Source organism: Pygoscelis adeliae, unplaced genomic scaffold, assembly GCF_000699105.1.
Source record: "Pygoscelis adeliae isolate BGI_AS28 unplaced genomic scaffold, ASM69910v1 Scaffold160, whole genome shotgun sequence".
Lineage (NCBI taxonomy): Eukaryota > Metazoa > Chordata > Aves > Sphenisciformes > Spheniscidae > Pygoscelis > Pygoscelis adeliae.
The window spans coordinates 6,044,086-6,071,748 of record NW_008824035.1 but is presented as its reverse complement, the minus strand read 5'-3'; the positions used below and the strand labels follow the sequence as shown (position 1 = coordinate 6,071,748).

At 42.3% G+C, this 27,663-nt stretch overlaps 1 protein-coding gene across 1 annotated transcript in view; it reads left to right on the top strand.

Annotated features, from left to right (window-relative positions):
* Window positions 1-22,388, top strand: part of PPP1R1C (protein phosphatase 1, regulatory (inhibitor) subunit 1C) — a 55,510-nt gene extending 33,122 nt beyond the window's left edge. The window contains exon 5 of the mRNA XM_009332260.1: window positions 22,300-22,388. Coding sequence (XP_009330535.1) covers window positions 22,300-22,388 — 89 coding nt within the window. The remainder of the gene's footprint in view (window positions 1-22,299) is intronic.
* The last annotated feature ends 5,275 nt before the right edge of the window (window positions 22,389-27,663 follow it).

Genomic DNA, 27,663 nt, shown 5'->3' with positions numbered 1-27,663 from the left:
CGATCCCAAGCAAGATGACCAAATGAAGGCCTAGATTACATGGGAGCAGGCTCTGCCTACTCCCACTGCTGCTCCTGTTCAGCATTTGACATCTGCTGGGCTCCTGGACAGGAGCTGCAGGATCACGCGTACAGCGGAGGCAAGTGTATTTGTCAGGTCCTCACCCCTCCTCTGCTCTGTGCCACAAATCAGCCCTGCTGGGGAAAGCACGCTCCTCCTACGGCCATGCCAGGGGGTCTGGCATGTGGGGAGACAGTGGGGGAGCTCACTCAGTTTATACTGGGATCTTCTGGAGATAGAGATAGGTACGGTGTAATGACAAATACACAGGTATAACTACAGAGGTACCTCTCTAAGTAGTATTTTTCCAAAAAGCCTCCATGGTATGCGGGCTCATGTCTCATTTAATCTACCCTTAAAAGAAAAGCCTTCCCTGTGTTTGTATCTAACTGCATATTTCTATAGTTCCTCTACGTCTATTAATGCCTCCTCTCCACAAATTCAGATTTCATTTATAGAGGTCTCCACCCCCAAAAGGCAAAGCTGCCAAAAGACAGCATGACAAGCTACAGGCAAGTGCAAGGTTCATAGTGAATTTGTATAGTGTGAACGGCACCACCATGGATTGAGCAGTGACTGGTACAGCAAAATCATCCCACGACCTTCCAGCTAAGACTCCATCAACTGTGCTGGTCCTTGTGAGCATGTGTAGGTAGGCACAGGCTCGCAGCCTGTCAGCAGAGCTCCCACCACCCACACTCACTTCTCCTGGGATCAGGGCTGGGAGGTTTGAAAAATGCAATGATTTCCTCGAGAGCGGCTCCTACCCACAAGCTGCTCTTCCGTGGGCAGTAGCTTGACATGAGTTATTTTACTTTCTACCATCAGGTTTCACCCTGACCCAAGCAAATGTCCAAGTAGTATGCTAGCTTTGTGATATCTCTGTCTCTGAACAATGTGGTCCTTATTTCTGCGGTTAGACCAAAATAAGGCTAAGAGAAAACTTGCTTCTGATTCTCAGGCACCATCTGTGTTGGGTTTCTTGTGGTAGAGATGTTGTCTGATTTTTTCGTGATTTGATTTTTTTTCCTTTTGAAGTGGATGCCTATTAGTCTGAATTTGTTGAAAAACAAAAATTTTCTAGAGAAGGCCAAGTGGTTCTCCTCCCCTCAATAATTTCTGCCTTCCTTCACCCCTTGGGATGTGACATTGCCCAGTTTAGCAGGAACACAGAGTTCCCAAAACCATCCACCAGAGCTTTGGCATGGAGACAAGAACATGAGCAGCCTGAAGATTTCAACCACATCCTTTCAGGCTCGCAGCTAGGACTGAACACTCGCATGAATTATGTGTGTGAATGTGACCAGAAAAACACAGGAAATACTGCAGCAAGCATATGGATCTGAAAAGGGATTCATTTTCCTGTGAGCTGCATAGGCCAGAAGGATGTTGTTTAAAAAGCTCTCATCTAGTGTAGCTGCTAATTTTTCTTGCAAGAGTGGGAAGATTTTTCAGATTTTTCAGCACTCACCCAACTTGTGAACCAATGTTATTCCATGGGTCTTTTACAACCAAAGGAGATTGTCAGCAGGCTCCAAGCAATCTACAGGGTAACTAATTTTAAGAATACATTTAAAGGAATTGTGGGATCTAATGACCACTCAGAAGCAAAAAAAGAAACCTAAAATGTTTGCTCTCAGTTCAAGGTGCACCTTTACTGCATATGTTGCGCACACAGCGAGAAGTACATGTAAACACGTGTCTGGTAAACCCTGGAAACGGTGCAGGTTTGTGGGCTACTTGCTGCAATGGCATCTTTCTGGGTGACAGGGACGCAGGACACACCAGACCTGCATTTGTACCTGGAGAGCAGCTGGTAAGGCATAGGAAACCCATGCACGTCTACCCAGCTTAGCTGGGACAGTGTCCGGTTTGAGACATTACACTCAAGAAAGATGAGGCCAGTTGAATGGAGATGAGCTGAAGGCAGTGGAAACACCACTGAAGAGAGGGGCTGAATGACTGGGGTGGCAGAGCAAGCAGTTGCCTGTATCCCAGAATAACAGCGTACCCACAGGTTAGCCTTCCCCTCCAAAGGCAAAGGTAGGCAGCAGGTTTTTCCTTTCTTTCAGGAATGAGGAGAAATTATGTAAACTCAGCTTTCAATCTCCTTGCAATCCCCAAGAAAGCTGAGTTATTAAAAATAAGTCAATGGGATTTTTGGCATCCAAGCTCCCCCTGGTGACACGCAGGTGTAGTTCCTTACCACTAGTTCTGGTGAATTGCTAAATGCTTTTTTCTAAATAAGCATGTTGAAAATTTTTGGAAATAGGCAAGTAAGGTTATAAGAGAAGGAGTGGAATTATATTAAAGTTGGACTGCAATTTATAATTTCCAACTAAAATCTGTTAGGTTATTACTACATTTCACCTGCATGCCAGTGGTTTTCCCCAAATCCCTGGAGGGGTTAGAGCCTGACTTTTCTTCAAACTCACTCCTAGCAAGATCAAAAGTAGGAATACAGTTAAAACTCATTTTTATAGAATCTATGACTCAGATACGAATGTGTCTAAGCCTTTAGAGAAGAGTCTACCTTTTCTGTACTTTGTCTGTATTTTCCACAATGAAATTGATTAAATTGATACTCTTTCTCCTAGATTACTGTTTGTGCTTTCCAGAAAAATTGAGAGCAAGACTTGTTTTCAGGCTCTGACTGTTCATATGAGTGCCAGATAGTGTGCTTCCACTGTGTAATTACATTCTGGTTGTAGTGGATGCTGGCTCTGGGGTATTTTGGTGCCTTAGGCAAACCAGAAGAGGTAGGCTTCTCACAAGCTCAAGTCACTCACACGATAAAGAGCCGCTAAAGATTTTGCCCCTGATGTTTTGCTGCCCATGGCAACTGCAAAGTGAGACCAGTTGAATCTACTGTAATGCAAATAGGTTGTGGTGACTGCATTTTATGTTGAATAACTGATTCCTTAATATCGGGTTTTAATCTGCCAGCAATCAAAAAAAACCTTAAATACAATAATTTGGTGGGTTTTCAGTTGTCAGTAAACTTAATGAGTTAAAATGAGAACATTTTAAATTTAAAATATTACTAAGGATGTCAAAATAAACCTTTCACTGTTTTCATCCTCTCTTTTCTCCTCTCCAGAAAGATCAGTGCAGAGACACTGTCCCAGACCCTTTCTGATGAATTTGTGTAACAGAGAAGCACCCTGGTTGTGCATAAGCATTATGTACAAAATTGGGGTTTTTTGGGGGGGGGCATTTAGGAGTGGAGAAACCCACCTATATTATTGTGCAAAACACCATAAATCACTAATTTTTATTTGTCTCCCTTGATTCAAAGGATTTGTACCCTTACTCTGTGAAAATTGTTCCTTGCAGCAAAGCGATGCTGTTCTCTATCTCCTGTTGAAGTCACTGTGGTTGAGCAGTTTTGGAGAACCTTTTTCCACCACGTTTCTGATTTGGTGTTGTGTGGGGAAGGGTCACCTTGTTTTCCCGGATGCAAGGAGGCAGGAGTCCTCCTTCCCACTTGCCCCCTGACCAGCAAGTGTGCGTGGGCACAGTCCAGCCCCTGGTTAGGACTAACGGGGGTACCTGCTTCCTCCCCTTCCTGCTGGTTGCAGTAGTGGGACCTAACAGACCTCCAGCCATCTCTTAAGGGTTAAAGGCATCAGCCTGCATCTCTTTGGTGGACTTTCCAGCAGAAGCCCCAGCTAGCAGGCAAACAGCACCTGCTGGTTCACTGCTGATTCATTGCTGGTTGGCTGCTGAGGCAGCCCAGCTCCACGGGGCCAAGGTCCCCGTACCCCCCATGCCCCCAGCACCCTGTCAGGCTGCCTGCCTGGCTGGTGGATGAGGCCACCTCGCTGCCCAGGCTGGTCTCCGACCTCGGTTTCAGGTTGGTGAGGACCCCACGTAAGCCTGGGGTCTCTGTTTGGAGGTTGTTGTGCGCTGCAGGACTTCATGGTGTTTATTCTCCAGTTTTGATATCAAATCTCAGCCTCCACAAGCGGCTGCGCCAACCTATGGGGAGCTGTGCTATCCTTGCTCCTTCAGAGCAGCCTGGTGTGTCTGAGATTTCAGCACATGAAAATATTTGTATAGTCTCTGACATGATGGTGAAGTTAAGTAGGTAGAAATGATGAGAGATCACGTGGGGTGTATCAGTTACTCAGTTTGAAGAGCCGTAGTTGGGCACAAGGTCAACACCAATACTTTTGAGCATATTTAAAACTGTTCTATGAGAGAAAGGAACTAGACGTGATTTTCTTGTCCTAAGAGTGTGGTTTTTTAGGAGAACAAGGTAGGCAGTCAAGTTGCAAAATGCTGAGCTGTGTAAGGTCCACAGCTACATCTGCACAAGGGTTTGTTTCTCTTCTGAGGCCAGCGGGCTCCACACAGCTCACATCCATGCTGCAGACCTTTTTATGCTTCCAAACCATGGGGGGTCATCCAAAATATCCAGTGGAAATGATCTCTGGCCTGTGCCTAAACCAGGCTGGGAATTTTCTGGGTGAGAACTAGTTGGCACAGACAAAACTGGGGACCTGGCTAATGGTCGGTCAGCGCAGCCAGTGTAGGTCAGTGCCCAGAGCTGCCTCCTGGCACTCTTTAGTGTGTTTTTTAGCTGCAGCCTACAAGACTTGGGTTCTCAGGGACCAGCATGCATTTAGAAATTAGGAGCATAGATTCTTTGGAAAAGCCTATGTCAAACACTGGGAACAGTACTGAAAACGAGGGAAATCTATGCACCATCCACACTGCCTCTTCTATGCAGTTACTTTCCAGACTAGAGATGCAATTTTATGTTTAAATACAGTTATGTCTTATGAAACAGTAATGATAGGCACAGTTCCCTTGGCTACACTTCTCTGTGCTAGAAAATGAGGAGCTTGTATGTAATGTGATGATAAGAGTCAGTGGGCACAAATTGAAATACAGGAAGTTCAACTTAAATATTAAAAAAAACCTTTTTTTTTTTTCTGTGAAAGTGGTCAAACAGTGGAACAGGTTGCCTAGAAAGCTTGTGGCGTCTCCTTCATTGGCGATGTTAAAAACCTGACTGCATACGGTCCTGGACAACCTGCTCCAGATGACCCTGCATTGAGCAGGGGTTTGGACTAGACAAAACCCTCTGGTATCCCCAGAGGTACCTTCCAGCCTCAGCAATTTTGTGATTCAATAGCTGTTTTACTTACCATTTATGAAATGTAAACCTTTCATATCACAGTAATGACAAGCACAGTAAAAACTTCATCCTGCAGCTGCCCAGACAAAAATTTCACCTTTCAGTCTGATGGATGACATCTTACTTGATGGTAGTACGTTCCCTACTTCTGTAAGAGAGCTCTTTAAATGTCAGTTTGTCTGGGTGATACTGTGTCTTAGGTGAATATATCTCAGAATCAAAAATTAGGATTAGGGTAGGCTGCAAGCCCCAAATAAGTTAGCTCTTAACATGAGAAAAACCTCTCCAGCACCATGGGGTGTTAATAAAACCAGAAGAGGGACTCGCTCTGATCTTCCAGAAATACTCCGGTGCTCCTAGGCAGTTAAGCTGACTTGATTCATAACTCATTTTGTAGGCTTTGCTTTGGTTAGCATGAAATGCCTGCTGCAGAGGGAGGGGGGAAGGATTCAAGCCATCTTCAGCTTCAGTCTTCTGAAATGGATCCCAGCTGATTGAGATGATCTCAGCAGCTCACAGGCACTGAGGTGGTGAAAACTGAAAAGGCTCATTCTTCCTGAGAGATTCCTGCTTGGATGTAAGGACTACAGCTACAGTACCTGCAATATAAAGAAAATGGTAGTTGCCTGCTCTTCATATGCCACCCATGAAGCAACTGCGATGGGAATAATTTAATGTAAACACTGACCTATCAATCACTTGTTTAATCATCACAATGTTTTTGTAATTTTGAAGGTGTTTACAAAATACTTAAAAGAAGAGCTCATTCTAACGTTTACAATATTACTGATGTCAGGTTATGCTGATGCCAAAACCCTATCTCCTTTGTCATTGTAAGAAGGATCACAATGAAGATTATAATTATAACTCAGTAGGGGATTCATCAGCAAATTAACAGAGAAGCTTATAGACTTCTGACAGAAACCAAACAGCCTGGATTAATTAAAAGTGAAACCCATACAGCACATGGAAGAATGACAGAGAAACACCGCCTTGGATTTTCACTGGATCGCTGATGAGCAAAGATTTTGCTCCTGTCTTCATTTTTAAAAGTACAACTCACTGGAAAGCTTTTTATCCACACCCTAAAAATCTCAGGCTGCACAGAGTATTCAGCAAGAGATTTGAATCTGCCACTAACAAATCGTGTGCTGTATCTGCCCCGGACCACAGTAAGAAATAATAGCCACAAAAAGAATAGCAAAAATAGAAAATACGGATCCATAATATAAATCAAACAGAATGCTCAGGGTACCATGCCAGGCCTGGGGGTGAAACAGAAGAAGCTGTGAAGAAGCAAAAGCTGCTCAGTCATTACACGCAGGACTTCTTTCACCCCATCATGTACTCAGGCTTCTGCTTCTCAGTATTACAGCCTCCCCTTCTCTGTCAAGGATTCTCTCCCCTCAGGATGTGGCATTAAGTTTTTTCTCATCTCTTTAGGTTTCATGACCTCAGAAAAATCCCCATGTCAGCCAAAATACAAAAAAGGAGAGCCCACAGTGCAGTTTTCCAGGAAAAAGAGAGCAGCTGGATAATGCTGTCCGTTAACGCTGAAGTCAGATAAGAATGCCTAAAGAAAACTGAAATAAAGCTGCTCAGAAATGGCTTGTGAAGTTGTGGAGATGAAAATGTTTCGTAAAGCATTTTCAGTAAGGTTTTGAATGCAAAAAACTTAATTTCCTTTGTGTTTTGAACTGGTATAAAAAATTAATTAAATTTCCTATAGCATGTCTAGTTTTTTATGTTTAACAAACGAGTCAAACCTAAAAGTTTCAGTACTGCTAATATTAAATGTTTTGGTGAGGTGTTTTTTCCTTTTTTTCCTCATAAAGGAAATTGTGAAATTTCAGTTTTTTTTCTGATCACAGGCAAACAGAAATTGTAAGGCTCCGAGCAAGTGCAAATATTCAGCTATTGAAGTCTGCTACTGTCCTTTTTATAAATGCTCTGGCCTGAATCCATCCTGCTTAAACCCAGTCAGGCATGGAATTACCCTAGGTTTGTTAGAGGCTGCCAAGTGAACAATCAAGCCCTGGAAGTCTCTCTCTCTGCTGACCGTACAAGGAATCACAGGCAAGTGCATGCAATATTAAAGTACCTAAAGGTAGGTGGGCACCTGTGCTTAGCTAACACCTGTGCTTAGCTAAAACCCAGGCTGCCCTTGGACATCCCACAGGGATAGTTCTTATGTTGCCATAGCAGTGAGTAGGAAACAAGGGAAATAAAGACCTAGGAAGCAGAGGTAAAGCAAGGATGGCTTTGACCATGTTACCTTTTTACAGGGTTTATCATTATTACAACAAGGAGAAGAATCACATATTTTTGCACTTAAAACCAAACCAAAACCTCCCCAATGTTTAACAATTAATTCTGCATTGATCAAAAACCTTTGCCAGGCAGCATGGCCAAAACTAGTGAGACTGTGGTGGCACTGTCCCTGTGTAACTAAGGATGAGCATTTCCATTTATATATTCTAACAAAAGGGGCCATAATTAAAATCTTGGTGAAATCTGATGCCAGATTCTGTCTACATCTGACCTGTGACTGGACCTAAATTTAACTGCTGGTCCTTGTATGATAATCCAATCACAGCTGTCAAATACCTGGTACATCCAATCTGGATGGGGTCTTATATGTCTCATATCTCCTCAAGTCTGCCATGGTGTTCAATATTGCAGAAGTACCTATGTCCTCTTATTCCTCGTATGCTATTTTTTAAGCTTACCCTTTATAGTTAACAGAATTCTATACATATTTAGGATATAAAAACATTTCTTCCTACACAGGTCAGTTAATTTTTGCAGAGAAACTTTCTGAATAAACCTTACCTGCCCGAAGGGGTGTGAACTGCAGCTGTATTGCAGCACAAAGGCTTGCCTGAGCAGTACAAACAGAGCTGATCAGGATGAGAATCCTATTCACATGACTAAAGTCTACATCTATAAATGTCCCTGGGGTTCCTTCCTTGCCATCCAGAGACCCAACCAAACACAAAATTATGGTGAGACAAACATTTGTTTTCACAAAGGGAATGGACCTATTCTCTTTTATTTACGTACATTTATTTTTGACATTGCAGTTTCTTTTTTTTAAAAAGGGAATCTAGAAAATTATCTTCTCCAAAAAGGGTTTGTGGAGGGGCCAGGTTGGGGAATGAAAAGGTGATTGTTATTGTTACCAGTGGTTGTGCCACACATTGAGAGATTATTTTGCTATATAAGATTTAATTCCCCTGCTTTACTATTTGGAGTTTATATAATGTATTTCTTTTGATTTGCAAGCAAACCACTGTAAGCAAAGCATAGGTAAAAATGCTACACTTTGTTCTTACTGCTCAAAAATTTGCAGTTATGCAGCAGTTTCCTTTTTCACTTTGCTTCTGCCGCATGCGCTGCCAGAACAGCAGTGTGCAGTGGGTTTGCCTTGCTCTGGGTCAGCGGTCACAGCCCTCCCCAGCATTTGAGGCACCACCGGTGCCACACACTACCTTTGTTGCAGACTTTTCAGCAGCGGCATACCGCTTCGCCTGTCCCCACCATAAATAGACCTCTGCTGGCCAATAAATTTTTTAAACCCTAATGGAAGTTGCCATTCAAATGGAAGCAATTTATTTTGAAGTTAAAATATATGGCATGAAGAAAAAGCCATGCTACTATTCCGTCACAGGGTACTTTTCCATATCATGGCAACCATAACTACCTCACATCTCAGCTGGGTGCAAATCTCAGCCCACCTAACATCCAAACAGCTCGGACTCCTTCAGTTCAGGTTCTCTAATACAGTGTTTTCCCCAAGAATCAATTGCTGAAGTAAAATCCCTTAGAAATGCTTATGCATTTGCTTTGAAGACTGGTTTGTGCAGCCTCAACAGCAGTTTTGGAGAAGAATGCCTTTCTAATTTTCACTAGAAATGATAAAGGCTTGAATAACTGTGCTGTAGTAAGAGAAGTAGCCAGGGGAGCAGATCAGAGATTTCCCGTTAAGAACTGGTGAAGGAAAAATAAAAAAAGAGAAAATGTTCTTGGTTGCCACTATCGGCAGGAACAGATAGAGGAAATTAAATTGGTATGAGACTCAATTTCCTTTCTCACATATAAATCACCGTTCAATATATTAACATATTGGGAGCAGAACTCTTTTTCTTATCCTCAGCAAAAGGAATAGCACCTGTGAACAAAGCATTTGTTCCTAGAGACAAGAGGAGGATCACTTTTGTAAATGCTCATCGATCTTAAGGCTAGGAAAGGACCGTTATTTTTATATAATTGAATCTCTGGCATAAAACACACCCTTCAACCTAATTCTATGCTTGATCCATAATTTATGTTGAATAATGGCATGTATCTTAGAATACAGAAGTTAAGACTTCTTATAAAAATTAAGATTTATCTAATTGTCCTTAACCTTTCCCTTCCTTTACTTACGGCAGGTAGGATGACAACATTATTTTATTTTGTACATAGCAGACTATCTAACTAATATTTGTCTTGTCCCTGCCTCTAAACAGACTTACATGCTGCAGTTGAAATACTGAGCATAGTTTCATATTGTCTTGAGCAGCAGCTTTCCCAAGTCCTGACTGATGTGATTTCCTAGCTGTAAAACCTATTTTCTGCTTTTTCCCTCATGGCTTATTTTAAGGCAGTCAGCCTACAGAGTGTCTCAAACTGGAAAGACAAACTAGCCCGGAGCAGCATGTGGTGAATTATAAGAATGACAGAAGTTGCCTGGGAAAATGTAAAATGTTTTAATTTAAAGAAGCCATGCTTAGAAAATGATACTCGTAAACTTTTAAGGCCAGTGAGTTTTAATACATATTTTGTGACAGTAGCAGAGCTATTGGCTCCTGCTATTATGGAGCAGCTGATTCAGGTTTGAAAATGTGGTCCTATTTTTGATGGAATTACTGTAATCCTTTGACATAAGGGAACAGTTCTGCCAGTCCTGTGATTTTGATCTACTGTTAGACAGACAGCTGCCTGGCTGCAAACGGTATTGGTGTTAAAAGTGAGGGTTTAGCAATTCCAGCAAATAAACATATTGCCCAGTAAAACTTGGCATCCAGACAGCTGCTTTCTGAGGGGTGATTCTGACCCTCTAGCAAGCTTCCCAGGACCCGTCAGAGCACAGCACCTTTGAAGATCTGCCTGCTTTGGTTGAATTCAAGCACACTTGAATTCAACAGCTCTAAGCCTATCTCTGAACTGTGAAAAATTGGGATGGAAAAATGTCAGCTGAAAAGCTTTAATCCTCTCCTGGTTGCAGCCTTCAGCCACCCAGCCAGACCAGCACACCTGAGCCGTGCAGGAGGAGAGCCTTGCAGTCCTGTCCAACTTCATTACCAATGTGGAAGTCATCTCTGCATGTTTTTCTGCTCAAGTTGTTGTTGAAGTATTTGACCAAGAGCCATCCTCCACAGAATCAGCTGAGAAATGTTTTCTGGCTTTCCAAAGAGTGAATTAGCATTGGGCTGAGATTGTTACAGCCTGAAACATCCACTTAGCTGACTGCAGGGGCTTCTGCTGTTCATTTAAACTCTGAAGACTGGCTGATGTCTGCAGTCTGAAGGCTAGCGAGGCAAGGAAGAAACCAGCAAAATGAGATGTTTGCATACTAGCAGAAGTTGCCTGGGGTGACAAAAGCCTCTCTGTTTACTCTTTTGGCTACTGTAAGTGGGCGATGCAGTCCCTCCAGCCACAGCGAAGCTGATCTCTCTCTCCGGTGCATGTTCTGGCCAGCCTGTGGAGGACTGACAAAAGCCTTTCTGTGCTGAAGCAGCTCCTTCACGCTAGTCGTATGGAGCCAGTGCTGCTTCAAGTGACTTCTGAGAGGGAAAAATGGAGTGGAAAGTGCTGTGTGAGAGAACAAACTGGAAAGCAGCCAGACATTTGCAACATGAATTTTGCTGCTCTCATACAGTCTTCATTGTGGTAGTTTAACACTGAGTCTTTTGACTGTGGAGGAAGTAGCACCTAAAATTTGTCATTTAAAAGGCTCACCATGAGGACTGAGTATTGCATGGCTGGAGCTAAGAGGACAGTTAGTTAACAACCAGCAGACATTTGCAAAATTAGTCAATTCTTGTTACTTGGTATCCGAATGATCATTCACAAACATTTATGAGGCCATGGTGACCTGCTGGATATGCTGATGATCTGATCTGCTCCAGATCAGGTATGTGACCTTCATAAACCCATCATATTTGCCAATGCTTCAGATAGTTGGTTTTGATTTAGTCATCAGCACTTGTGAAAGAGATGCACTTTAGAGAAAAAAAAAAAGTAGATGAAATTGCATGACTGAATAATATCTTGGTCTCATAATCATAATAGACACATGAAAATTTTTTTCTCCTCCTCAGCCTGAGCTTAGGTATAAAATAATGTAGCACACAATTTTTTTTTTTCTGATGTATAGCTTGCTAAAATGTTAACAAAGTTTAAGCTGCCGCACTGGCGTTTCAGATTCTTTTTATTCTAAACGTTGAAGGCCCACCATGTGAGCTGGCCTTTGAAGATTCCATCAGCTGTGAAGGACAGAGTGACAGCCTGATTTCACTTTTCCTTGGGTAGTCTAAACAGGAGTTTGAGAATACCTAGTGTGCCAATTTTCTGTGTCACTTTGTTTATCTCATACCTCAAACTTTAAAGCCACATACAACATTAATTTATAGTATTTCACATACATTCATTGTAAATAAACAGTAGCTGTTTGAAGTTATTTCTTCTTTATAAATGAAAATTAAGATCAATTACAAAAGCTGACCCTACTTTCTTTGAAAACTGTAAGGGAAAGTCTCATTAACTTCTGAAGGAGCAAGACCAAGCCCTGTGTAATAACAAATGACCTGATTGTGTTCAGATTCATTGACCGCAGGAGTAAGGGCAGACCTTTGCGTGCTATTTATCAAGCTTCAAGTGATTAGTATTACTTTGCCATGAAACCTGGGTTAACAAAAGCTTACAGGCACAAGTACAGTTTAGACTCCTTTGAGATAGTTCCACAGAGCAACACCTTTCAGTCTTACTCAAAAAAGAACAACCTATCTTTTAGGAAACTTCCAAACACTGCATCAAGCAGACTGTTCGCAGTTGCCCACATCTATAAAGCAAAATTTTCCATGTCCATTTACTTTTATTTTGTCTTCTCTCCCTCACATTTGTTCTGGTTGCTCACTCACACACATGGGAACTGTCAAGGTCTGGGTCTGTGTGTTTTATTGCTGTCACTTCACAGATTACTGTTTGATGTTCTTTGGACCACTGGTGGCTCAGGGACCACCCAAGAGAGTGTCTGCCTTGGGACACTCTGAGGGCTGCCACCCTCAGTGAGGCTGGACTGCTGCTCTTGTGCTGGGTCTGCTTGGAATCAGGGCTAGCGTCCTGCCACAGGTGATCTGGCATGATTTATGAACATGAGCATCAGCAGATGAAATAATTGCTGCCAGGCTGGCAGACTGAAGCTGTTCTTGTAGGTGGGAATGAAGAAACACATGAAAGGTATGTAAAACACATTTTCTGTTTGCATACAAATATGAGTCATGGTCTAGCTCTTGGTTCATACTCAGTAATCCCCCACTGGTTGCTGTATGCCACAGTTCTTATCATATTGTACAGACGTTAACATAGCACCCAGGAACTCACACCATGGAGTAGGACTATGGTGCATTAAACCTTGTTCAAACATTTAACAGAAGTTGGTTGTTGCACCAGGGAACTCCCAGCTGGGGTGTAGCAATCAAACCCAGGAATGGTTACAGAGCGTTAGGGAGGAATGCGACAGTCTGTCTTAGCATGCTGGCAAATGAAAAGTTCTCAGTTTGTTTCTCAAATTCCATAACTGAGAATTTTGAGGAGGATTTGGAAGTGGCCATGGAGGCTAATAGTTGTATCTCTCCAGCATTCAGTGCAATGTGGGAGAAAGGATGAAAATGCTCATTTTTAGAGCTAGCAAATGGAGTGCCAAAGTTGTATCAGTTCCTGATTTAAGATGAGAAGCTGGTTGTGCTCATAATATGCAAAGAAACTTCATTTTCCTTGAAAGCATAAATAGTCACCATTAGTCTGAAATATCTTGGAGAGAAACAGTGGATGGAACTCAAGAGGGAAAGTGAGTTGCTCAGTGGTGGCATAGGAAGTGATTCAGGTGATTGAAACTGCAGAATGCTGAATGCAGGAGCAAAGGTATGTTTATAAAGCCTAGAGAAGGAGATGTGGTAGTACTGAAAAACCCCAGGATAAGGAGAGTTTCCATGACTGTTTTCACTGGATAAATGCTAAAGACCATATTGGACACATTAAGCAAGAAAGATGTGCAAGACTTGGATGAAAATTGGATTTGGTGATCTAGAGAAGAGTGGAGATCAGAAATGTGTAAGCCTGAATGTCAGGGAAAAAAAGGGTGGTGCTGTCCACAGTAAATGAACAAATCATTTTGGAAAGGAGTGGAGATCAAGAGCTTGATTTTGATCACTTTGAGATGATGGCTTAGACTTCTGCAAGGTTCCGCCAAAGATGCATTCTAGAGTTTTAATTTGGACAGAGGGAACAAACTCTTTCCATCAGAGCCTTTATAAAGGTGCTTATTTCTGTATTTGCGAGGTACACTGTTGAACATAGGGAGTACTGTAGAAGAAAACTTGCAGCCTCTGCCACCCATCCTCAGAGGCTGGATTGAAGGGAAAAGGACCTTCAGAGGGTGGCAATGGAAAAAGCGTTACAAACAGTGGAAGAAGAACGAGGGCAAAGAAGTGTCAGGGGCAAAGAAGTGTCAGAGGCAAAGACATCAACAAAGTGGAAAAGATGAAGGTAGAGATCACTAGGCACTTTTGCCAGAAAGCTTTCAGGCTGAGTCCAAGGGCAACTTGATCAAAGGAAGTGGAGGATGTAGTGAGGGGAAAAAAAAGAAAATAACAAAGGTAAAGTGGAGACAATGAGAATCATTTTTGGTGAGCTGGATGGTGCAGTTGGGGAGACAAGTAGGGTTAAGGATGGGGTTAATGTTTTTTAAGGGGTTACTAACCAAAGCTTATGCAATGAACTCTGATTTGTATGCAAGGAGAGCTTATCTAAACCAACCAATTAAGTAAAAATGGATTAAAGGTTTCAGGTACTGATTGTACAGATGAGATTTCCTATGCCATTAGAATAGGGGAATCTGTTCTTTATCAAGCATAGGCAGCAATAACATTGCTGGTAATGCCTGGATGCCCAAGAGACCAGGGCTCCCACTGTACTAGATACTGCACCAAAACAGAATAAAACTGAGAGTGTTCTCTCCCTCTCACAATTTAAGAATTTTGTTAGCTGTGGTCTTTCTCCAACTAAAGAGTCTCCTGTAGACTGTGATTCATCACAATGGTAGATAGCAGGTCATTTATGCAAAAAGGAAACAAGAGAAAGCTCAAAATAGACATTTGGGAAACTATAGCATTTTCCTTACTGGTTTACCGTCCTGCCCTTGCATGGAGTATATACCCTTCTGTATTTCAGCTATTTAAAACAAAAAAAACTATATAGTAGGAATTAATTTTTTCTGGCCAAACAACTGAATTTTTAATCAAGAAGGTCAAAGTACCTAGGATGTGTGTTTCCAGTGTGTGTGCATGGGGTAAGCTTTGAGGCTTTCCATGACCAATAGCGACAGCTGTGTATCTGATACCTTCACCAAATGGGACAGAGGGAAGACAAGACATGTATTCTTACATTTAAATAAATATGGAAGTGTATTTGGCGTGCACCTCACAATGAATGTTTGAAGATGACTAAACCTCCTTTTTCTAAACTTTTATAAAGCAGAAAATGCTGAGAATGGAGGCTGGTTAAGCTGTATTCTGTTAAACTGATGAAAGTCACAGAGAGGAAAAGCGTTTAATAATTGCTCAGCTCCTGTGGAAGGAGATTTCTGCCAGGCAGCTGCTTCTGCGGGCTCTGACAGTCCTCGGCTTCTGCTGGAGGTGGTAACAGCAGGAAGCCTTTTGTGCTTTTCGCAGCAGAGAGCTCCTTGGAGCAGGGGACTGTGCCTTGGCCTGGGCAGGGTGCCCAGGTGAGCTGTACCGCAGTGCCTGTCACAGGGAGAGCCTCGCTGCTCTCCCACTAGCACTGACCGGCAGAAGGGAGCACATTTCCTCACGTGGAGCACCCGATGCTTCTGGAAACATCTGGCAAAACATCCTGTGAAGTGTTGAGAGTCTGTGTTACTTCCATTGCGCAGATGCCTAGCTGAGCAAGAAAGCAATTCCTTTTGTAATAAGAGTGCATAGGCTTTGTTTATATTACCAGAGTATATGGTTTTAAAATCTGTTAAATCTGCAGGCAGTGAGCACAGTCTTTTAACTACAATGACAGTCAGCAGTCCTCAGGCACCATGCACCCACAGACAGTAACTGAGATAGATGATCTGCCCCTGAAACTCCAGCAGAAACATGCACCATTTCAGCAGCAGACAGTAGGTGTGCTAGGACTTGCTCTACAGGACAGCCTGCTCCTATGCCTCCCTCTCAGGAAATGAATTCTTTTCTTTGACATTTCTATGCACTGGGTCACAACTGGGATGTGATTTCTATGTGAGATTTTGTCTGTAGATCTATCTGTCACATGCAAAAGATGCTCCATGTTGCTTGATTTTGGAAATACAGTAGCGCTTGGTCCAATGGAACCCCTTAATCCCATTGTTTTAATCCCTTGCATTTGGGAACAAATACAAACAAATATAGCTCACATATATGTATATATAGATCACAGTGGGCCACATAACTTAATTATGAGTTTGTATGTTTCCCAAAATCAGTACTGAAACGCTGATTTAGTTTGCCCCCATGGTTTTAAGGAGTGAAAAGAAACCTTGTTCCTGAGATTAGTCTGACCAGTGCGATTAGATGTTTCATCTCTGTTCCAGGGAAAGAAGGCATTTGAAGCTCTCACCTGGGTCAAAATGTAGCCTTCAGTTATACAGTTGTTAATACACTTCTATAAACTATAAGATAGATTTACTGAGTTTTGATTTCGTAAAGTCATATAGTCATTTAGGTTGCAAGGAACCTTGGGAAAGCATATAGTCCAACCTGATGCACAAAGCAGAATTAGCACCAAATTTAACCAGGTTGTTCAAGGCTTTGTCTAGTCCAGTACTGAAAACCTCCTAGGAGAGAGACTTCACAGACTCTCTGGGAAACCACTACGGTGCTTAAATATACTCAGCGAAGTAATTTCTTCCTTATATCCAGTCAGAATACCCTCTCTTCCAAATCATGACCAGACATCTCCTTAAAGAACCTGGCTCCATCTTCTGGGTAACCTCCCCGTAGGTACAGTCAGGCTGCTGTCAGGTGCCCGAAAGTTGCCCCTTCTTCTGGCTGAGCAATCCCAGGTCCCTCAGCCACTCCTCACATGTCATGTCCCCTGACCACTTTGGTGACCTCCACTGGATTTGAACAAGTCTATCAACATCTTCTTGTACAGGGGAGGCAAACATAGTATTGCAGGCACAGCCTAATGCATGGTGAGTAACTGAGGTCCTCTCCTGGTTTCCACAACCCTTCAAAGATGACAGACAATGGCCTTGCACTGACACCAGCTGGTCCCTCTGCACCCTTGCACGCAGCCCACCAGCCCCATGGACTTCTATGGGTCAAGATTTCTGAAGGAATTCCTGGCTCAACCTTTCCTCTCCTCCTTGGTCCTTGTCTGTGGGCACAAGGGCCTGGTAGACCTTAGTCCAGACCAAGGCAAAGAAGGTATTGAGCGCCTCAATCTTGTCTATGTCTAGAGCGCTCACCTCACTCCGCTGCAGGCCCACATTTTCCCTTTTTTTCTTTTATTGTGAAGGTAGGAGAAGAAAGTCTTCCTATAGCCCCTGACACCCTTTGCTAGTTTCAACTCAAGCTGAGCTTGAGCCTTCCTAACATCATCCCTGTATTGTGGGCCTGTATTTTTTTCTATACTTCATTTTTACCTTGTCTCCACTTTCATCTGCTGTACACATCATCTTTTTGGCATTGGCACTCAGCCATGGGGCCCCTGCTTCGCCAGGCTGGTCTTCTGATACAGCTACTTGTTCTCCTGTATCAGTATGGGCCACTCCTGTGCTTGGAGGAGGCTGCCACTGAAGACCTGCCAGCTCTTCCGGGCTCTGTCACTGTCACATCTGCCTCCCACTGCATCCAACTTAGCCAAAGACCTGTGGTGGATGTTGTTTTTCATTACATTACTTTTGGGTTTTTTCTGTTGTTTTTTTAATTCAAAAATTCATTTCAGTTGGGGAAAAAAAATGAGGAAGGAGTTTCAGAGAAGTCAAAATGTATTTGACTGATAAATTCAAAACAAAATGTTCCATAAAAAAGAAAAGTTATTTTTGCTGTTTAGTGGCATGAATACATGATTTTTGTTTTGATATTCTCATTTTTGCTGATGGAACCAGAACATATTTCATTTAGGATTGGCATAAAGTAGACATTTTTATTTGGCCGTTATCCTCTTTGATCAGGTTTGTTTGCTTGATAGTTTCAAAGTGACTTGAGTTCTGAAGCTCTGAAAATCAGGTTCCTTTGTCTGTGGCTCAGCTTTGCCTTTCGCTGCTTTCTGAAAATCTGGAAATGTGTTTTTGATAGAGGGAAGATCAGCTCCAAATCATAAAACTAAATAATCCTTCAAACTTTAGGGAATTCAAATTGCCAACCAGACTTCAATCCTGAGTTTGGTAAATGTCAACACCGTTCCTTGGGCAGTGAAGCGGCATGAAGGAAGTGTTAAATAGGATGGGGAACTGCCTTAATTACTTGAGATGGGGAGCTGCCTTAATTACTCGAATCAGTTTTATTTTTTTTCCAGGAGGTATTTAATTCAGGAGCACTTGGTTATTTCATATCTTGTGACACTGCTTAGCTTTCTAATCTGGTGCTTTGGTCAGATGGAGAGAAGCAAAAAGGCAGCTGTTGAATAAACAGCATAGATGTTATTATGTGACTGCAAAAATGCCAGAAAGTTGTCCCATTTGCACTCATAATTTATAAGTAATCTAGAAATATGCTTTGAGGCAGTGACTTCATCTAAAAAGAATTACCAGTTCAAAGTGTACTAGTGCACGGCTGCTGAATATGGTTTAGCATTAAGGGTTTCTTCATCAGCATTAATTGGATTGAATTACCTGCAGTGAAATATGAGCCCTTTGAGGAAAAACAATTCTTGTCCTGCTGACTTTAGAAGCATAAAAAGGAGGGGGGGGGGGAAGGGAAAAAGAAACCAAGAGGCAGTGTTCAGACAGGCTTTGTTTTAAGGCAGAGTATAGAGTTTGAAGAACCCATGGGTACGAAATTGCTGTCAGGGAGTGGTGAGAAGGGGCAGCCTTTGGGCTGGAAGGGGGTTTTTGCTGTCAGACCTCCCGGGCGAAGGGCAAAGCCCCAGCCAGGGTGTGAAGTTGCAGAGCAGCAGTCGGGTCGGGCGCAGAGCCCCATCCCCAAGCAGAAAGGCCAGTGGGGACTGGGGACTGGCAGAGTCAGTGGGATGGCTCAGACCCCATAAGCTACCTCCACACGCAAGGGGAGAGCAGGGCAGGGCAACCTGGGCTGGGGGGCAGAGCAGTGAGAGAAAATGAAATGGCATCAGGACGGTGCAGGCACAGTGCTTCAGGAGAGTGAGGGTGCCCACAAATTCAGCGTTACCCACTGCCTGGAATAAGGGACATTGCTGAGACAGGGTGGCTCTGTGGATCAGCATTTGCAGTCCTCCCTGTCTGCAAGTAAAATTGTGAAGCTTGTGTAGTTTCCGTGGAACAAGTAACTTGATGTTTTGAACTTGGATCTGCTGTATGTACAAAGAGTATCTTCTAAAATATCCCCTATATATCCCCCCCAAATGTCCTGGTTTTGTTTTGTTTTTTTTTCTATGAGTAAAATCACAGAGTCTATATTTGTTGCTCATCTTTACTACAGTGCCTTATCAATGAATAGAAACAAACCCCAAACAGCAGCATTCTGGTGCCTCTTGATTACTATTTAAGAAAGCTGAGGGCATGAACTGTGTTACTGGTGTACAAAGATTGAAAAGAAGAGTAGGAAATATCCTTTCTAATAAATTAATGTTACCATAGTAACAGTTGTAAAAATGGTTGGGGTGACCTGAGTAATAAGTTTTCACTCTATCTCTAGCCAGAATATAACCTTTCAGCAAACAATTTAGATATTGCTAAACAAAGATACTGGGTATGAATAGATCCAACGGTCCAACTTGTTTAGAAAAAAAATATCTGTGGATAGAGCTCCACCTCACTACCTGCTCACCACTTGCTTCCTATTGACAAAGGGCAGGGCACACAGCCTCAATAACCCTGCTGGAGTGACACTCGAGAGCCACTGTAACGGCCTCTTCTCTTGAACTGTTTTAGCTGAGCAGGAGCTGTGGATGAACGTGCCAGTGTGCTCCTGGGCATGCCCAGCTCCAACGGCTTCCAACCACCCTTGGCAGCCGCTGTGGGTTACTGCAATGTTATGTGGCTAGACACGCTTTTAATCTAAGAGTATGATTGCTATCATTTAACTAAGTATTTTTATTACCCCAGACTTTTTTTGCACTGTAAAAGTCTGACGCTTTGTGCATGAAATGTATCTTTTCAGGAAAGCCAGCAGCTTTTTCTGTCACACGTCTTCATATGTTACTGACAGGAATTTCATCACCTGTACATCGATTCATTCTGATTTATTTCGTTGTGTAGCTGAGTGTCTTATTTCATAATGCTACATATAGGGTCAGTTAACTCTGACAACCTGATGTTGTCAGAACATCTTGAGGCTTATGAATAATGACATCAAGTCTTGTGCACTTATTGGTCAGTGTAGAAAACCCTGTGAGTCTTTACTTCCAAATGACACTGTGGCATTAAATGACTGGCAGAAGTGAAGGCAGGCTGTAGAACGGAGGTTGTGAAAAAATCATTAAATAAGATTGATAATTGCCTGCTACATGAAAATCAATGGGTAACACTCACTGATGTCATTCCTTTCCATTTCCTGCAATTTTCACATTGAATATTGCAATTAAACCACACAGCCAAAAGTCTTCACTCCTACCAAAAATACCATTCCATGAAGCTTTACCATACTAACTATATATCACACGCACTCTTCTCTGTCCATAACTTTCCCTTTTCATCTTTGAAAACTTCCTAAAAAATGATACATTCAGGCTCTTAGAAATTCCTGTCTGAAGTACTGAATAGTAGCTGTTAGATGGGTACTGCGAATGTGAAAGAAATGGCTCTGTAAGTCCAGAGATAAACAACAGGAGACAAATTTGCCCTACAAACACAGTATCATTTTGAAATGAATGTCTATTAACCTATAGTTAGGTGAAATCATGTTTAAGGTGTTTGTCTTACTAAAGAGCGTTGCTAAAGAGGCCAGCTTGGTGGTAGCTGAGCAGCCTAGAGTGTTTCTTCATGTATCACAGTTGCTTAATTGGAAATGGTTTGATTATTGCAGGGCAGACTTACAAGTACTGTGGCTTGGGAGCATTAATTTATTTGCTTCTTTTACGTCTGAGAAACAGTTTCCCAGGGAACCAGGTACTGTGTAGAGAAAAGAAAAAGAGAGGAGCCCAGAGCCCAGCACTGAGCAGTGATGGCAGAGCCCGGCACTGAGGAGTGATGGGCTCCTGTTGGAAGTGGAGCTGGCTGAGCTTCTGTTGTAAGACCCATTGTAAGATCCTGTTTTCAGCTATTTGTAAAAAAGCAGCAATTCCTCTTCCTCACAGTTTGAGGTAATCCGGATCTTGCCCTGTATGCCTTGAGGGTGCACCCCTTTCTGAAAATTTTGCCTCTGCAAGTGCATGACAGTGGGGTGTTTGATTATCCAGCTGTGGTTATCTAAGCAACTGGGGTGCAATTTCTCCTCAACAAACAGAGCAACTGATGCGTAAGTGAAGCTTTTTTTCTGACAGTTAGAAATAGTGAGTAGAACTATGTATGATCTGTAACAAAGTCAAAATTATTTTCATGTTATGGCAGTAATGACACCAGAAAACTTAATTCAGGCTTACATTTTGTTGAAATCACACGTTTTTGACTAACAGTTACGTTCCCACTATGACTGTTTTTGTTAAAAACTAGGGGACCCAGAAACTAATCTTGTGCATTTGCTGTTTAGATTTTTTGAAAATAACAACCCCTGTTCTCTGGTCTCTCTTCTCTGTCATCTTTTTAGCTTGATTTTGCCTCTTTTTTTAGCTTGAATTCTTCTGTCACACACCAAGGTGGAGCTGAGACGATGGGATTAGGCCCATTCATTGAGGCCTGTTTGCTTGTACTGAACACAGGTCAGGGAAAATAACTTTGCAATTTGATTAATTTTCATAGAGCCTACTTCACTTGCTGGCTGAAACCAGCCAGCAGCAGGGACTTCACAACTTTCTTCAGAACTAAACTTCCAAATATCCTGTGATAGGTATTTACCCTTTTCACCCAGCCCCGCATGGTATTTAAAGGTCAACAGAATACACGCTCCATGTGCGAAATGATTCAACTTTGTCACTGCTTTGGCTCCGGCAGTTCCCTCTCTGTCAGGTGCGATGCTCTCTTTGCTCTGTAGGTCGAGTACAGCCTATGGGGACACATGCTGGTGAACATCTCTGGTGCACATGGGAAGCTGTGACCATGGGGCACCGGGTCCATGTGAGCAATGACCTTCAGCGGATCAATCTCAGAAAGAGGCTCAAGTTGAAATTCTGGTAGAATAATTCCCATGTCTACTGTCTGAGCCTTGAAAAGTTTTAAGTTATTTGAGATGGGAAATACTAATCTGATCAAAGGTCACCAAGGAAAAAAGAGATGCAAATACTCTTCTGTTCTACAAGGTGTCTTTCAGCAGTTTTTCCAACAAAATGTGATAAAATTCCTAAGAGCCTATATTCAAGGAAGAGAATATTTCTGTCGGCAGTACACCCTAGCACTGTTTGAACTAAGAAGTTTATGAAAAAGGGAGTCAGTATGGCCTTTAAAAAAACCCATTCCATGAGCTTGGTTTTTTGTTTGTTTCTTCCTTCAGGAAGAAAATGTCCGACACGAGCTAACATAACTTTAACCAAGACTTCTATATTTTCAGGGATTAAGCATCTGAAGAGTCAGAGTGATTCAGCGTTTCCAGAGGAAGAAGAGGGAATTAGTGAAAGGGAAGAGGAATGGGGCCATTAAAGAGCGTGGAGCTGCCTCCAGCCCCATCACAGAGAGTAACTGAGCTGCGCAGCCGTGCGTGCGTCAGACCATTCGCCACTGCTTGTGTCCCTGCATCGCAGCGCTCGGCGTGCCGGCAGTGCTGGGGCTCCCTGGGGAGTGCCCTCGGCTGGGTTTTACAGCCACCTGCAAATTTGTTCTGTGATCCTTATACCCGAAGATAAAACAGTTATTTTAAAATCTTTTTTTCTTTCATTTTCTATGACTTAGAAATGTAATTTGCAAATGTGTTAGCGACCTGACATCGGTACTGCCAGAGCTTAACTACTGCGTGTGAGCTGTACTCTAAGACCTGTTGTAAATAAAACTGATTTAAAAGCTACAAAATAAATATGTTCATTTAGACAAGATTCTATATTGTACAGTGGGTTTGTCCAACGTGCAGTTCATAGGAAATGATCCTACCAGTTAAGGGCAGCTTTTACCATTATTGTTAGAGTTACTTGCAGTAATGTAGATAGAAACAAAATAAGCAGAGATGACTCTTAGTCTAGTGAAGAAGGATGCAAAGACATTCTTCCCTGTGTTCCCTGGTTATGCAACGCTTAAAGTACTTGTCTTGCTTTTGGTCTGAGGCTGCCTAGTCGCACCAGCCAAAACGATTTCTTTTTGCACAAGGTCATTGATGTCTGGAGGTGTTAGAAAAAGTTTCGATTTGGGAATCAGAGGAAACACAGGAGTGTGCGAGACCTGTGAGCAAGGTCCCACACACCAGCTGAGCCACAGGAAATAACCAATATTCACCTTCGTCACCTGCAACAAGTACAGGGTACAGCCTCCTCTGAGAAAAAGGGCCAGATTATTCTGCATTTGTCACAGTTTCAGCCAGTAAATGGCAATATCTCAAGCTGTGGTGATTTAGCATGTGTCTGAGCCCTAGGGTTTTTGGTTCAAGTTTGGCATGGTTCATACCAACATTTTCATTTGTTAGACCATGCAAACTCTATGGCATAAAATGAAATAAAATGGAGAAGGAAAATCACGTTTCTTCAAAGTCACACTTGACAGATCATTTCCTTTTTTATCAATGGCCAATTTTTAAACCAATTCACTGTCATTTTGTATCAACTGTTTGCCTTTGATACAAAGTTTTACCCTTGGTTTAGCTTTCCACTGCTTTGAGTCTCTTTTAAAGGGCTGAGCTAGCAAAAAGAAAAAAGAAAAAAAAGAGAGATGAAGTATATGAAAACACAGAGCCTTTTGTCTATGCCTTGCATGGTGGTTTCACTCTCAATCCGAGCTCTTCCATGAAGACCTGCCGAGAACAGGATCTGCCAACAAGTGTTTCTTTATATTTGGGAGCCATCTTTTTGCCTTCCATCTGTATCTCTGTATCTGTCCTCTTTGTTGCCATTTTCTGCAGAAACACTGCAAACAGGATCCATGACTCCAGCTCAGCAGGGGTGTGCAAGACGGACTAAAAGAAGGACTCTTCAGTTGTACAGAAGCAGCTACAGGACTTAGGGGACTGAGGGTTTTTTATGCCACAAACAACAAAAAGAAGTGACCCTTCAGAAAACATTTGAATGGACCAAAGTTGAGACTGGAACGGTAGCAAGAAGAGCTGGGCACTGGTCCCAGCTTTGCCACAGCTTCGCTTTCGCACAGCACCAGGCTTTTCACGTAGTCACTCGTTGCCACAGTACTCCCAGTTGTAGAAGAGTCATCGGTGTATAGCCTCCCACCATCTATCTGTGTTACTAGCTAATAAAGTGCTTTTGATATTAATGGATTTTTGCTGATTATTAGTGCCCATAGGCTTCAGATGAGGACTGTCCAGGACATATAGGCAAATGAAAAAATGTGCATGAATTATACTACTTAATACCAAGACAAGGTATCGAACACTTTGGAATCTCAACATTTCAAAGGAAACACAAAACACCTGATAAGAGCTTGGAGAATTCATCACTGAACACCCTGTTTCAGGATGACTGTTGGACTTGAGGATGACTACACTTTATAAATAACAGGAAAAAATGAAAAATAGATTTAGTTTGAACTGGATCTGAGTATTTCCAGGATTGTTACTGCAGCAATGAGAGGACAACAATTCTGTTTTACAGCCATGATCTGGATGAAACATTAAGGTCTGATAAGAGCCTCAGATAGCCACACCAGTATTTAGATGCATCTCTAAATCCAGATCTTATCATCTCCCCATGTCTAAATATTCCAGCTGTATTTTATCATTTTAAAAGCCTGTTTCTTTCTCAACCCGAGGTTATGCAAGCAGCGTGTCTGAATACAGGAATAGACCACTCCTTTCTGGCAAAGGGACAGGACTTGTTGCAGAGATTTTACTATAGATCCACCCTGATGACTTTTGCTAGTGGGACCTCATCTAAAGGAGAAAGTCAGGACACGCATTTTTTTTATACATCAGACATTTTTAGCTTAAAAAGATAAGCAAGCCCTGTTTGTCTGATCTTCCACTTGTGAGGCATATGGCAAGTGGAGCTATAAGGAAAGAATCAGTATAACAACACAGCCCAGAAAAAAAAGTGCTTGTCATAAAGCAGAGCTGAAACACTGCAGTGGATTGTCAGTGAACCCCATGATAGAAATGTCTGGGTGTGGGGAAATTGGGAAGGAAGGTCAGGAAAAGCAGTCTGCTTACTAAACTGGGTCTTTTCTGGGTTTTGGCACAGCCTCTGACATTTAAAAGCAGCCCTAAATAGAGAGCCTCTCATATGCTTTGGCATATAATTGAAAGCTCTGGTTGTCTCATAGCATGGTGAGCTCCATATAGGTACACTTGAACGATGTAGGTCTCTGTGGGAGTCAGTGGTCAATCATTGTTGCCCAATGTGTTTACATCACCAAAGCATGGATTAAAACAAACAAAAAAATTATTAATTTTGTCTTTTGTTCTAGTGTAAATGAATCAATAGGAGATTGAGAAAGTAGATAAAAAGTTAGTGAACACCAACTGTCTCAAAGAAAATGCCAATATGAAAATACCTTAAAGGAAAATTGTGATGACATGTTCCCTGTTTGAGCTGTCTCCTCTCACAATACCTGCTCCTGCTGGGGAGTACTTACAGGTTTGGTGGGACCAGGATTTTTAGCGATGGATTGTATTAGTTCATCTTCCACAAACAGGCTGATGGAAAAAGAAAGCAGAGAAAACCCACCCAGGCAAGGAATGAACATAGTTCTTTCCTAATGAGCGGCTCTGATTTGTGTTTTTTTCCCCTTCCCTCCTCCACGTTCTTAAATCTATTGCCTTTCCATGCTGTGGTACGGTTGCTGTTGTTCTTGCTTTCAAGGTATGGCAGGAAATGTTATTGGCAGAATTGAAAGGAAGCTGTCTCCTTGGACTGATCTCAGCCTTTTCCCAGTATCCCTTAACTCATTAATGTACAGTGGTTTAAAGGCTTTTTGTTATTGCATTTTACAGCCTTGTTTCTTTTTCACACGCTATACTTGTAATTCCATGACAGGTTCTTCCCTTCAGAGAGATTTATTGAGACATTGTGCTAATAAGTTATTTGGAAAAATTCCACAGCTTGACTTACAGGATGGTATATGCTGTTTATTCTCCAGGTGCAAAACCAGCTAATACTTAGATACAAAGAGCCAAGATCTAAAAGTCCTTTCTAAAGCATAATTTCCACTGAAGTCAGAGGATTTTCACTTGAGAATGGCCACAGGTTTTGGCCAACAGCATACTTTCTTTTGGGGAAATATGATGTGTAGTATACAGGAAAGCTTCTCTTGTCCTGCTATCAATTTAATTACTGAATTTCTTGCATTTTTTTAAGATTGCCATAAATGCTGTTGAAGTGTTCAAAGACTACCCCACTGTCTTCTCATAATGTCATTATTTGTCCCCAGTAATGTAAACTGAAAAATCACCATTAGTTCTTGCACCACTGGTGTTACTGAAGCAAAACTATTGCATCCAACACCATTGCGTTGACGCTGAGGCAGGGCTGCAGGCAGAGGTCCTGCTGCCCATGTTTGGGCCAGGGACTCCCATGGTGTCTAGGGTCCAGGCCAGTAAGTAAGGAAGGGACTTCCAGTCCACCTGCATTTCCTCTAACAGACTACAGTGCCAAGGGCCAGGTGAGTGGCAGCTTTTGCTCTTTAGAAAATATATTTATTGTATTCCACAAGGCAAACTGTTGGGTGGCTGTCCAAGCTCTCTCCAGAGCTGGGCTGGGTAGGCTGCAGTGCTTAGGGTGGTTGGGGAGGCACCTAAGTGGGGCTCCTGCAGGCTGTGGGGCTGCTTTTGTATGAGCCTAGCAGCTGGCACCATACAATGAAATGTCCCTAGCTCAGTGCAGGGTGCCCCCTCATTTTCTTTCTCTTACAGACTGAGACACAGGGTTTTTTATGAGGGACCTTATTCCTGCAGTACATAAGGCGTCATCTATCCCCTAGCCCTGGGGGTACAATGTAAGGGCATATTTAAAACATGCTGTCCCTAAAGCTCCCCTTTCTTCCTCTTCTATGGCATCCACGTTGGTGCTCAGGCCCACAGCTATTCTCTTTTTCTTTTTTTCTTTTTTTTTTTCTTTAGTGGCTCAGTGCAATGGTGAGTTGCAGTAAGAGTTTCAGTAGTTCTGTTGATTCCTGACATGCAATTACATTTGACCTTTTCACGCAGAGCATTATACTTGGCAATGAAGTGGATGCTAAATGTCTCCTATGCTTTGCTGTATTCTCTCCTTTATCTTCCAGTGAGGACAGCAGCACTTTGGGCAAATCTCAACAAAGATATTTGTGCACCCTCTACTAAACCTCAGGCCACTTGGTAACATGCTACTAATCTCCAGTTACAGCAAAGTTGGCTGATGGAGTTTATACAAGTCCAATATCTATAGAACGGGCATTTCTGCTATAGGGTTTTCTGATGTTTTGTTTTGTTTAGTTTATTAAATAATCTGGGCTTTTTAGGGCAGAAGGAATATTTTGTACTACTGCTTGGCCAAACATACTCTGTTTCAATTTTGTAATGATTCATTTGCTTAGTATATACTGACCCTTAGTGGTAAGCTGAGATTTGAATTGCATTGCCAAGTTTCTAAATTCTGCTTTTCTCTTTGGCCCAACTGTTCAGAAAATGGCAGGAATATTTGCTGTGCATCAGGATAGTCTATCTATATAAATAGCCCACGTTGTCTTCAACAGACATAATCGGCATGTTAAAATAATGATGACAGGTGTTATTAGCTCTTCTGAAGGGAGGGCTGTGGGAAGCGGGGGTGTCGAAAGGTTATTCCAAAAT